Source organism: Oxyura jamaicensis, chromosome Z, assembly GCF_011077185.1.
Source record: "Oxyura jamaicensis isolate SHBP4307 breed ruddy duck chromosome Z, BPBGC_Ojam_1.0, whole genome shotgun sequence".
In the NCBI taxonomy this organism is placed as follows: domain Eukaryota; kingdom Metazoa; phylum Chordata; class Aves; order Anseriformes; family Anatidae; genus Oxyura; species Oxyura jamaicensis.
The window spans coordinates 39,203,258-39,215,805 of NC_048926.1; the positions used below are offsets into that span (position 1 = coordinate 39,203,258).

At 37.9% G+C, this 12,548-nt stretch overlaps 1 protein-coding gene across 1 annotated transcript in view; it reads left to right on the top strand.

Annotated features, from left to right (window-relative positions):
• Nucleotides 1-7,230: 7,230 nt before the first annotated feature.
• TRPM3 (transient receptor potential cation channel subfamily M member 3) overlaps nucleotides 7,231-12,548 on the top strand; it is a 466,535-nt gene continuing 461,217 nt past the window's right edge. Inside the window, exon 1 of the mRNA XM_035309095.1 lies at nucleotides 7,231-7,359. Coding sequence (XP_035164986.1) covers nucleotides 7,336-7,359 — 24 coding nt within the window. The 5' untranslated portion in view covers nucleotides 7,231-7,335. The remainder of the gene's footprint in view (nucleotides 7,360-12,548) is intronic.

Sequence of the window (12,548 nt, forward strand, 5' to 3'; positions counted from 1 at the left end):
GAACTCCTTTTGTAAGCCCAAATCTTGCAAATGTTGTTGGTTTAAAGTTAATTCTTCAGGCACATGAAGATGCATGGAGTATGCATCTTCAGGCTGAAACACAAACATCAAATGCACTTATTAACTTAAAATAGATTCATATATTTTGGAAAACCACATAGACTCCTACAAATATTTTGTTTATCTGAGCTTCTCTGACATACTTGGATATGGGTCTGAATTCTCTGTGGAGTCTATGCTAAGAAACATGTGGTTTCTTCTCCAAGGTGCAGAGTCTTAGTTTCTCTCCTTTCCCCCCCTGCACTTTTCAATGAATTTTCTTTTACAATCAGCCTTGCAATTAAACAAGAGACTGTATTAGGAAACTATTTTTCTTCCTCAATTTATTATGTCTTCTTAGGTTTTAAGACCAATACTAATATCTAATATCATTTAAAATAATTAATTGTTTTGAACACCAATTTTTCTTACAGCTCTGCTTGTCCTGTTTTCCTGAGCTTCACTTCAGTAGGAGCTTTTAAAAAGTGTGAGTCTGCATAGTCACAGCTTGCATGAATGATATTGTATGGGAGCAGTAAAGATGAGAAGTTTACATTGTGACCAAAACAAATTTGAGGACCTACTGCATCAAACAGAAGTTCTTAGCAGTACAGGAAGAGACCTTTAATGTCATTGCATACTTTCCACTTTTTTTTTTTTTTTTTTTTTTTTTTTTTTTTTCCTTATAATAAGAAAGGTGCCAGTGGCAATGTTTGTTGGCCAGTAAGGGCAACAAATACCTTTGAAGGTATTAAAACTCTGAGTGGGGGAAATGCGCAGAAAGACAAAAAATATATTCACAGGAACTAAGAAAACTTTTTTCTGCTTGCCAGCTTCTTGTCTCAAACAAACAAACAAACAAACAAACCAAAACACTCTCTGCAGCTAGTGAAGTTTGGCTGTGGAGGCTTTGAACTGGATTGTCAGGTTACTGTCAGCAGGGCTGAGGAAGTGAGAGGATTGCCCCAATTACAGATGTGAACAGCCACTTATCTTATTGATATTTTCCCTGTTAGGTGATGAGATAATTACAATATATATAGACATTATTTACACCCTCCCCCAACTTTGTTGTGCAGATCTGACCTGTTTCTTCTCTACTCACCTCCCCCTCCACCCACATCCAACTGGCTACCAATCTGTGACATTTTTTGCTCATTTATTACAGTTGTGCAGGCTGGCCCTGCTGTGCATGGAAAAACAAACTGGCTCATTTCCTCCCTGCATTTCTACCCCATATGCACAACATCAACATAGGGCTTTCTCAAACTACATTACTATAGCAACTAGTCTCAGATGTCTCTCAAATATATTGTTTTAAGAAAAGGATTTAATGTAATGTAAAAGACTTTCAGCTAATCATACTAACCTTTTCTATTTGACCTTATTGCTTTTTTTGCTTCTGTGGAAAAAAAAAAAAAAATCACTATTATGGAATCAATAAAAGTCATTGGGTGGTTGGTAACTAAACAATAAAAAAATAATTAGTATTTTACTTTCAAACTCTTACTTCAGGTGAGATGATCCATTTCAATTTCCACAATGTTCAAAATAATAATAATAAAAAAATCTAGAAAACTATCTTCAAGCTACTTGTTATTGACAGTAATTATACAAGCTATGACAAGGAAGACAAAGCATTCCCTGCTGGCTCATGTCAAGCTTTTTGTCCACCACTTTTTATGTCCAAGTCCTTCACTGCAGTGCTGCTCTCAATGAGTTCTTCTCCCATTCTGTACTCCTGTCTGGGATATCCCTGTCCCAGGTACAGCACCTTGCACTTGGACTTGTTGAGCTACATTAGGTTCATATGGCCCACTTTTTAGGCTTGTCCAGGTCCCTTTGGATGGTGTCCCTTCCTTCTGTTGTATCAATGGTATCAATTATCTTGGTGTCATCTGCAGCCTTGCTGAGAGTGCACTCAATTCCACTGTTTATGTCACTGATAAAAACATTGAACAGTACAGGTCCCTTGTACAGACCCTTGAGGGATACCATTCATCACTGGCCTCCACCTGGACATAGAGCTATTGACCCCCCCTGTCTGGGTATAATCTTCAAGCCAATTCCTTATCCACTGAATGGTCCGCTCTTCAAATCTATATCTCTCCAACTTAAAGACCAGGATGTCATTTGGGACCATGTCAAAGGCCTTATAGAAGTCCAGATAGATGACTTTGGTCAGTGTTTCTTTGTCAACAGATGCAGTCACTCCATTATAAAACGGCACCAGATTGGTCAGGCATGATTTGTTCTTGATGAAGCTGTGCTCACTGTCTTGGATCACCTCCTTGTCTTGCACGTGCCTTGACACTGATTCCAGGAAAATCTTTTCCATGATCTTTCCAGGCACAGAGTCGAGGCTCACTGGTCTGTAGTTCCCAGGGTCCTGCTTTCTACCCTTTTAAAAAATGGAAGTGATATTTCCCTTTTTCTAGTCACAAGGGATGTCACATGACTGCCCGGACCTTCCAAATATGATGGATAGTGTCTTGGCAACTAAATCAGACAATTCCCTCAGGACCCTGGGATGCCTGTCATCAGGGCCCATAGATGTGTGTCTGTTCAGTTTCATCAGGTGGTATTAAACCTTCTCTTTACTTACAGTAGGAGGGACTTTGCTCCCCCAGCCCTCAACTTCAGGTTCAGGCAAATGAGAGACATGGGAAGCCTGACTGGCAGTGAAGACTGACCCAAAGATGTTATTGAGTACCTCAGCCTTCTCCATGTCTGTTGTTACCAGTTCTCCCTTCTTATTTATCAGAGACGGTACTCTCTTTGGCCTGCCTTTTCTGGCCAATGTACCTATATTATCCCTTCCTCTTTTTCTTTGCCAAGCTCGGTTCCTTGCTAAGCTCAGTTCTATCTGTGTTCTTGATGCCATCCCTGCACATGTGAACAGCATTCCCTGTACTCTTCCCAGGCCACATGTCCCTGCTTCCACTGTACATTTCCTTCTGCTGCCTCAATTTGACCAACAAGTCTTTGCACAGCCATCCCAGTTTCCAGCCTTTTCTGCTTGCTTTCTTGTACATGGAGATAGAGAGCTCTTGTGTTCTAAGTGTCCTTAAAGAGTTGCCAGCTAAGACTCCCTCCAACCTTCACCTCTTTAATGAGTTCATCTTCACTGTTGAAAACCATTGGGTTCATTTGTCTAATACCCAGACCAGGAGCTTGATGCAGTCCAAAATCTCCTGTATTGCTTACAGCCTGCTGTGTAACTTTTCCAGCAGACATCTGGGTGGTTGAAGTCCCCCATCAGGATGAGAACATGTGAGTGAGATGTTTCTTGTAACTGAAGGAGGAAGGCCTCATCAACAGGCCTCCTGATCAGGTGTCCTGTAGTAGAAGACTTTGTAAGTTTTCCTTAATTGGTCTAGTCCTTATTTTTACATCATAAGCTCTCAATCTTTCTGTGGCTGTTTCTCAGTAAATCAAAAGTTTCTGACTGTAGCTGAGTATCTAATAAGATTGTTTCAAGCTTTTGCATTCTTTACAGTGGTGACTCAAAGGTTTTTAGCTGGTGAAGTTCTCAAGAGAAAGTGTAGTAGTTTTGAATGCATGTGTGCCATGTACATATCAAACAGAGTTTTAAGAAAACTATATTGTACAACACAAGAACAGTATAGATTTATAAAGATGATAGCGCAAAGAAGCTTGTAATATATTTCTGTATGTCTCTTGTCTTATTCAGTCCAAGCTGTCCGTGCTCATCTCAGCAAGCATGAAAATAATAGCAAAGTGTTCACAAAGAAAAGTATAATGAATTTTACTGTTATTAAAAAAAAAAAAAGTATGGAGGGAGACATTTTACATATCATTATGTGTTACCTCTGTTATGTTATTCTGCCACTGCATGCCACTATTAAGACAGCATTAGCAAAAGATATTAGCATGGTTTCTGAAGTTCTGGTGTGGTTGTCCTGTTGCTTTCAAGGAAAGCGCCCCCCCCCCCCCCCCCCCCAAAAAAAAAAAAATCATTTTGAATTCTACACAAGAGTAAGTATTTATTTCATTATGATGTTATAATTTAAATACACTGCTTAGATGTATCACTTAGCTCTACATCATTTAGATGTAGAGCTTAGGGATATGGTTTAGTGGAAGATTTGTTAGTGTTAGGTCAGAGGTTGAACTCGGTGATCTTGTAGGTTTCTTCCAACCTAACCTATTCTGTGATTCTGTGATACAGAGAGCAGCTAATAGAGATCTATGATTCTTTGTTTCTGGAGGTGCCATATCACTTTATTTCACATTAAATGTCAGTGGCCACAATTCATTTTGGCTGCTCATTATTATTACATCCTTTATGGTACAAAACAAGCAATTTACAAGTCAGCCCACAATAATAGGGGCAATAATAATAATAGTAAAAATGAAGGACAAATCCAACCATTTCAAAACCTTAAAATGTTTTCAATTTTTTCACTGTAGTACATATTGCACACAAGTGAAAACTTTGTTAAATAGTACAAATTCCCAAAATGTTGAAACACCAGATATTTCAGTATAACAGGAAGAAAATAACATCAGAAATAATAAAATTAATTATCTTTTATTGTCAAAATGTAGAAGACTAAAAGTTATAAAGAGCATGTTTTGCCCAAAGAATTAAATTCATACCGTTCATTGATTTTAAACATATTTAAAGTGGTAGGGTATTCTAAGCTTATAAGTTTGCACTGTAGCTTTACATTTTAATGAAAATTATTCAGTTTTTCTTACCAATCCTCCTGTCTTTTGTTTTAAAATAAACTAGATAGCAGTTGTTCTTCTCTCCAGGATGAAATCTAGAGAAAGGTCTGACTCACACCTGCTGTTTTATCCACATGTTATCTTAGCTGTCAAAACCTTCATTTGAAGCAAATAAGACGAGTGAGATGAGGAGAATCAAGACTCATAGAAAGAAAGATAATGTATTTCTTTCCTTTTTTCCTTTTCCTGTTCAATATGATTTAGAATTTCCTCCTTTTTACTGTAAGAAGTTTCTGCAAATAAACAAATAATGAATTCAACTTTCTTAAACATTAAAAGAAACAGGCATTACAGCCTCCAAATATTCAAATATTGTGACCAAGGAAGCAGTGAGGTACATACATATGCTTTGGAAGAAACTCTTGAATGGAGTTAGTCTGGATATCCTGGTTTATGAAAGGAAAAACAAAACAAAACACCACCACCAAAAACAACTAAGGCTAACTTACAGGTGCACAAAGTTGTACTTGGGTCTCACTTTGTGTAATAGTGGCTAGAATTTCCTTAGGAATGGAAAGGACTAATTTAAATCCCTGCTTTGCTGTGGAGATCCACACTTGGAAATCCTCATGTGTATGAATGGACACTGCCAATGTCCATTCTGGTGCAGACCATGGTAGGTGTATGCATGCACCTACCTGCAAAGGATGGCTGAAAGATGCTGACAGCCTTACATCTCTACTTGGACTGGCCTCAGAAAATGTCTTAGGTCCAATGGGACCAGGGAAGTTTGCAAGAAAAAGTCTTACCCTGTGAGCGAGCAATGGCGCTTTCTCCTGCAAGGAGAGAATTCTGGTCCTTTGTCCAAGATCCATAGGTTTGGGATTCCTAATGTCTTTGGTGCTTAAGTAGTCACTGGACAACAAGTACATGTATATATAACAACCCTTAAATGTGGATGCTCTCTAGGACACCCAGGCTCCCAGCAGCAATGGGGTGCCTTTCTCTTTCAAAGTCCAACATGACTTCTGACTCAAGCTGCTAGGGAGCTCTGCTTTGAGACGGGAGAGAAATCTTAGGTCCTCTGGAACAGAGAAAGCACCTGAAATTGGCTTTGTCATGTAGCAGGTGACCCTGCTGATAGTGTTCTCCTCCTTGCTAGATCTCAACTACTGTTACAAAATAAAGCAGCATTCACCAGTATACTCTGAACAGACAAAGATCTTGCAAAAATGTGTCTATATATCATCTGCCATATAATTTTTGTAACAGAGGCAACTGCTAAGGAAACTGAAACAGAAGAGCTTCTAGTTGAATATCACAGTCAGGCCTATGAACAAAACCTGAGATTCTTGTAGCTTCCCACTGTCTAGAAGACTTTCAGGCCAAAATAAACTTTTCCATATTTGATAAACTAAAATTAAATAAAATCACATATGACTAAGATGAAAATATCTCCTCCTTATGTTTGTTTCTGGTCATGGTATTATTTTTTACTTCTCTAATAAGTTGTTCAATTTTCTGAGGCTTGTGCGAAGTTGCACTGAGACAAGCTTCAGTAATACGTTGTGATTTTGTTTTCCTTCTGCTAAATCACAGAATCACAGAATCATCTAGTGGTGACTTGAATTTTCTTAAAGCCCCTTGCACTGCTTACAAAGAAGTGAAACGATCTGATGAGCATGTTGATTTTGAGAGCAATAAGCAATTCTTGAAAGCAGAGCTCAGTCTGTAGGGGTGCTTTGTCTGGTAGCCTGTGCCCCTCAGGATGTTAGAAAACAGCATCTTCTCAGCCCCCATATGACTCTGACAAAGCTAATTCACTACAGTCTTTATTTATTCAGCCATAAATAAATAAAGTGAATTGTTAAGTAACCACCAACTGTTTTATTGTAGTTTGCCATTAGTGTGAAAGGTTTGCCAATTTATGCATCCAGCGAGTAATGATACCTACAAGGAAAAGGGGAAGCTCTTTTCACAAGGGAAAACTTATCCCCTCCTGAATTCAACATGACTCAATAAACAGAGAAAAATTAATCTATAAATAGACCAAATGAACTCACATGCCACAATGCCTTTCACACCAGTTTTAATAATCATGATCAGTGTCATTCATAGATCCTTTTAAAAACCAGCTGGGATAATTATTGCTTGGCTTTGAAGCTGGTGTTAGTACTAGAATTAGGAAATTGATCATTTTATCTCAGGTGACAGGTGGCAAAATTTCTCCCTCCCCAGGTATTGATTGTCTCCGCAGTTGATAAAACAGCAGGACTTACTGCAGGAGACAGCTGAAGACATACAGTGCTTAGTCTTCCTTTGCGCTCTCCAGCTCAACAGGCAGCAATGTCAGAGGAGAGAAGATCAGCTAAAGCCAATCACGGAAACCTACAGCAATAACAACATGCAAGAACTCTTAAACTGCTGTGAAGGTTGACTCTTCTCCCTCCACCCCTGTTTTTTCCGCCTCCCTGCTGTAGAAATGCACCAGTGTTGCACTCTGCTGATAGAGATGATCCTATCTCATCTCCTACATCTCCCAGAATGAGGAAAAGACAGCTGGGTTCATAGCAGTTGTTCTGCTGAGATTTGGCTGCCCAAATGAAGAATAAGCAGGTGAATCTGGTGAGTTTCCCATTTTACTTAATTATATTGAAAAGAACTAAATGTTATATGGTTGTTATTTATTTATTTAAGTTAAGTTAATTTCATATATTAGGATTGCTCCTTCATAAGTCTCTAGAGACTGTCATAACTAGGGAATTCAAAAAGAAAACTTCTTTCTATAGTTCCCTCAGAGATCAGGTGCACTATAGAGTAGAGTGACTGTGAAGTCACAAATCCCTGAAAATAACAATCTTTCTGGTTGATGCAATGTCAAGGCACTGGAGCTGTACTGTAGTATGATAAACTGTTTTGAGATTTGTTGTTCCAAGGAAAGGCAAGCAAAATAATAAATACAGACAGGTTTCAAATCTCTAAAGAGAATTGATATTGTCTGTAGAATTGAACAGATAAGATTCAAAACTACTGCAGAGCTTCAAGTAATATAATTTAGTTAATTAGTTCCTAAAAAATAAAAACAAAATAAGCAAAAGTTATATTCCTGAAGCTATGAAGCAGTATTATTTATTGTCTTGCCTTCCATATTTTGTTGAAAGTTTTGTCTGAACAGATAGTATACAGATAGTGCATGCCTTGCTGAGTTTTCCATGTGCAGAGTTTTTCTACCTCTTCAAGAACATTTTCTTGCATGGGTTAGGAAATATCTGCTGGATAAAATGACATCTTGCTCTGTGTCCTATTCTGTAAGTGATATGTGACTGCTTTTGGAAAGTTGATGCTTTGATTACCTTGTTGAGAACTTTGAAAAAAGATGTCATTGTTGGGTATGACCATGATGTTTTCATCTGGAATTCTGTTTTGTTATTGCTTTGTACCTTAATATTTAATAGTCTAAAATGGCCATTTTGCTTTATGTGCAATATTTACACTGATGCAATTTAGGTAATAAAATCATAATGCTTTTCTTGCACTGTGAAATTTATTTTAAATGGAACATATTCAGGTATGACTAAAACCATACAAATAAACAGAATTTTGCCGCATAAGGCTAATTTGGAAGGATTGTGGTAAGTGATCATGCTACCTTTTAAAAGATAAATTGCACTGTGATTTGCCTTGCTTTCCATACTATGACTTTATCAGCACTTTTTGTTTAGAGGCACTGCTAAGTGAGGTAAGTGCTGAAAGATACTGCCTGACAGTTATGGAAGGGGAAAGAAGGAGCTGTATTTGGACAGAGTAGGGGCCAGACAAGAAAGCATTATGTTATGAAAATGTTGTGACAGTTGTCTGGTGCAGCAGAGTGAGGACCTCTATTGTAGATTTGTGGCTTGATGAAAACATTCAACTTGTTTTATTAATACTGTTAAAATCTGTCTACTTACATATTTAAGTCATTTATCAATGATTTAAAATGATATTAATGACATAAAATTATTGTTTTCGAGATGAAATGTAAAACGTATTATCCATGTCTTTTCAAATTTATCTCAGATTTTAAAACACAAATATTTTGGGATGCAAGTAGAAGTAGTAAAAACTCTGTCTTGCTTCAGTACGGCATCAAAAGCAAAGATGTAGATTCTGTTGCATTGTAAAGCATATCAGGGGAGCTGAAGAGTTTCAGGAGTATTTCCCCAGTGACAGAAATGTATAGTAATTCTTAATTGCTCTGAGACCTGAAGTGCTGCTTCTGAAAGATTCTTAAAAATATATGCTGATTACATTGTTTGCTATCCTGTTATAAGACTTCGAAATGGTCCACAGTCTCTGAACTTGAAATAAATCTCCATTGTAGCTTAAATATTATATATAAAATGTATTTTATGGATCTTATTTTTTATAATCCAATGATAGAAGAGTTATTTTTCTAAGCCCACTCATTTCAAGAAATTATAAACATAAAAGAACCTTTCAAAAGTTGCTGGTTCTTCATAAAATTATCTTGTAGAGATCTCATGATATGTTTTATATATTTTTAATTCAAAGAAATGTACAAAACCAAGGTATGTGGTGATTTTTAATGCCTTATTCCTGTTGATCTCAGTATCAAATTGTTCTCCATAACAATGCTAACTGTTATGTCACAAATGGTGAAGTGCACAGTAATCAACAGGAGGGTATCACCAGAACAAAAAACATAAGTTCACATGAGAACAAAATAATATTAAATAAGGAGGAGAAAATTAAAAAACAATGTTGTCCATTAGTAGGAATTCCTCTGAAGGGTGAGGTTCCTTTCAGAAAAACCTTGGTACATTTCAAAAATGCTACAAATGTTATTTAGAATATTTCATTTATAATAAAGATGAAGATTAAAGGATTAATAGTTTGCATATTTTGCTACTAGACATTAAAAGTAACAGTTCAGTTGTGTAATGACATGTTCCCCATCTGAAATGTCTTTACTATAAAGACAAGATATAGTCACTATCTGCTGTATTTTTGAAGAGACATAAAGTACAATATTAGTCTGAACAGTAGCAGCCCAGTCTTCATCCATACACACTAAAACTTACTGAAAACTACTAATGTTGTTTGAAGTGTATGTTTTGGAAAAAGTCCTCTTGATGGTATTGTAACTGTAATCTTAGTTGAGAATGAATTTTAAAGATTCCCGCTGTTGTATGATCTCTCTTCTCTAAGAATCTGAAGAGTGGAGGTTGGCCGTAAGTTTCCCAGAGCAGCTTTCATAAAAGCTTGCTCAGATTACCTCCAAAAAGCAAAAAAATGTAGGGCTTTCACCATCTTTTGTATCTGAAATAAACTTTCTCTGCTTGAATGAAGAACATTTTTTTCTCTTAGAGTCTGGTTCCTTTGGTTCCCTTCACCCACATTCTTGTTCCAGGCTCATCAGCTTGCATGAGGAATTGGAGAACCTGCTTCAGGAAAGTACCCAGCATGGTACCTCCAGGAACATGTTTTCAGTGCAGTCAGGCCAAAAAACCTGTGAATTAGACATCACAACACTTTCCATTCATGGATTTTAAATGGATGGGTGCCTTCCTGAATCACTTTCAGATGGATCATTTCCTGGACTGTGGGCACAGCAGCCCACTTGTTTTTAGTGATTGTTAGCACTGCCTTTTTCCATCCATCTGGCTATCAGTCTGCTCAACTTTCTGACATTGAGATCTGCTGGCCAAGTGACTGCCTCACTGCATTTGCAGTACTCCACAGTGATGTTGCTGATGTGAAACATGCTTCATGGATCTTTAGTGCATACTGAATTGTTTCTGACTGGAAAAGGGATTTTTCACCACTAGGCCGTCCTAGCACTAGCACCCCTAGCTAGAGGGGTAATATGCCAGTGTCTGCATCAGCCTAAGTTCATTCCAACTGAATATCAGCTGTGGTGATGGGTACGTGTATGTGGCGCTGGGGCTGTTTGGTGCCTTGAGAAGCAGATCTGAGGCCTTCATGGCATGCAACAGCCTCTCTTTGCTTATGCTGTAAATAGCTGGTTGTTGATGGTATTGCTGCTTAAGAAAAAAATATGTTCACAAAAATAGTTCAAACTACATTAGTAGGGATGATCATAAACTTTATTTTCTATGGTAATTAATTATCTTCAATATGAGTAACACACAGAGGGACATGAACTTGAAGTCAGGGATTCAGGAGATGGGGGAAGGTTGCAAGTTTTTTTGCAGTTTGCACAGTTGTATATTAAAGCAGGGCAAATGACTGTTTAGAGAGTGTAGTTACCTCTGTTGGTAGCACACAGAGACAAAGGGAACATTAACACTTTGGAAGCCAGTGAACTGGAAGGGAGAAGGGAAGCAGACTTTACAGAGGAGCAGAGACAGGAGTTTTATCTGAAGTCTAGGCAGATATGGGTGAATTTGGTTTGCCTTAAATGAGACCTTCTCTTAAAAGGTACATTAAACACTTGCAATATATATTTTTGGGCTGGATACTTTCTAAGGAAGAAAAGTATATTTTCTAAATCCTTCAGATAAATTTCAAATAAGCATTGTGCAGCTATCATTTTAAAATAAGATGGGTTCTCTTGTGACAGCTAATTACCCCAGAGTGATTTCAGATGTGCCACATGAATATGATGACTGAATCCTGCCAAACTGGAGACTGTATCCAAGTTTGAGGGTCACTCAGAATTAGAGAAAATGGCAGAGAAGAAGTTGCAAAGAAGTTCTTCCTTACTAAGATGTCTCCAGGGTAATATCTCTTTTAATAGGAGTTAAAAATGAAGAGCTGGAGTATGAATCATTCCTTTCATTTTTCTAAGTTCTCCTTAACTTCTTACAGCAAAATGTTTGAGATTCCCATAAGCTCTGAAAGAGGTTATCAGGTTAATGAGGCTGTTGTCTAATTATACAATCAGGCCTTTGATTCCTGATCCCACAGATGCTGAGGTTTTCCTGAAGACAGACTTTATTTTATTTTATTTTTTATTTTATTGGTACTTGCAAATAGCTGGAGTCGTGACATGTAGTGTGTGAACTGTGGGCATCCAGGGGTCTGAAGGTCTGGTCTGAGAATCTGGGATGAGCCTGTGCTGCCGGCATAATTCCTCCCCCCGCAGGCTGGGCTGATTGACAGACCCACTGTGTGCTCAGATGTTCATGATCTGGCTTTGCCCTCTGGTGGTCCCCTCTTGAAAAATTTCCCGGGCTCGAGAGAAAAAAAAACTTCAGAGACTGAAAAGACACGAGGAAACAGAATGTTTTTTTGTTGAATGTAATAGTAAAGATTAAATGAAGGGAACATCCCGCGGACAACCAAGGAGGATGCCTAAGGGCAAAGAGTTCAAGATGGGAAGGCATAGTGCTCCTCCATCGAGATAAGCCTAAAGAGACAGGTTTTGTTAGAATGTGTTTCCTTTCTGCTCTGAACAATGCTTTGACATGTGCTTACAACTGAAAAAGCAAATCTTTCTGTATTAAAACTGAGTTCCTTCCTTGGTTATGAAGACTTGACCCAGGGAACTTTTCCTGTATCACAGTTTTCTCCTTTTGGGAACTGGGAGCTTTAATCAGAAGTATTCTTCCACTAGCAATCACAGTTATCAGTAAGAACAAGTGTGAGTGGCGTTTGATTTAACAAGCAGGGGCATTTCCTGGGGAGACAATTGTTACATACTGCCTGCGCAGTTTACGTGATGGCATTCCTATCTTCTACTGCTGCTGCTTCTCCCAGAAAAGGAACTGGCAGAGAAGTCCTTAATCTGCAAACATGACAAAGATTTAAATCAAGTGCTGAGAAGCAATTAGAATGAAGAACCGTAT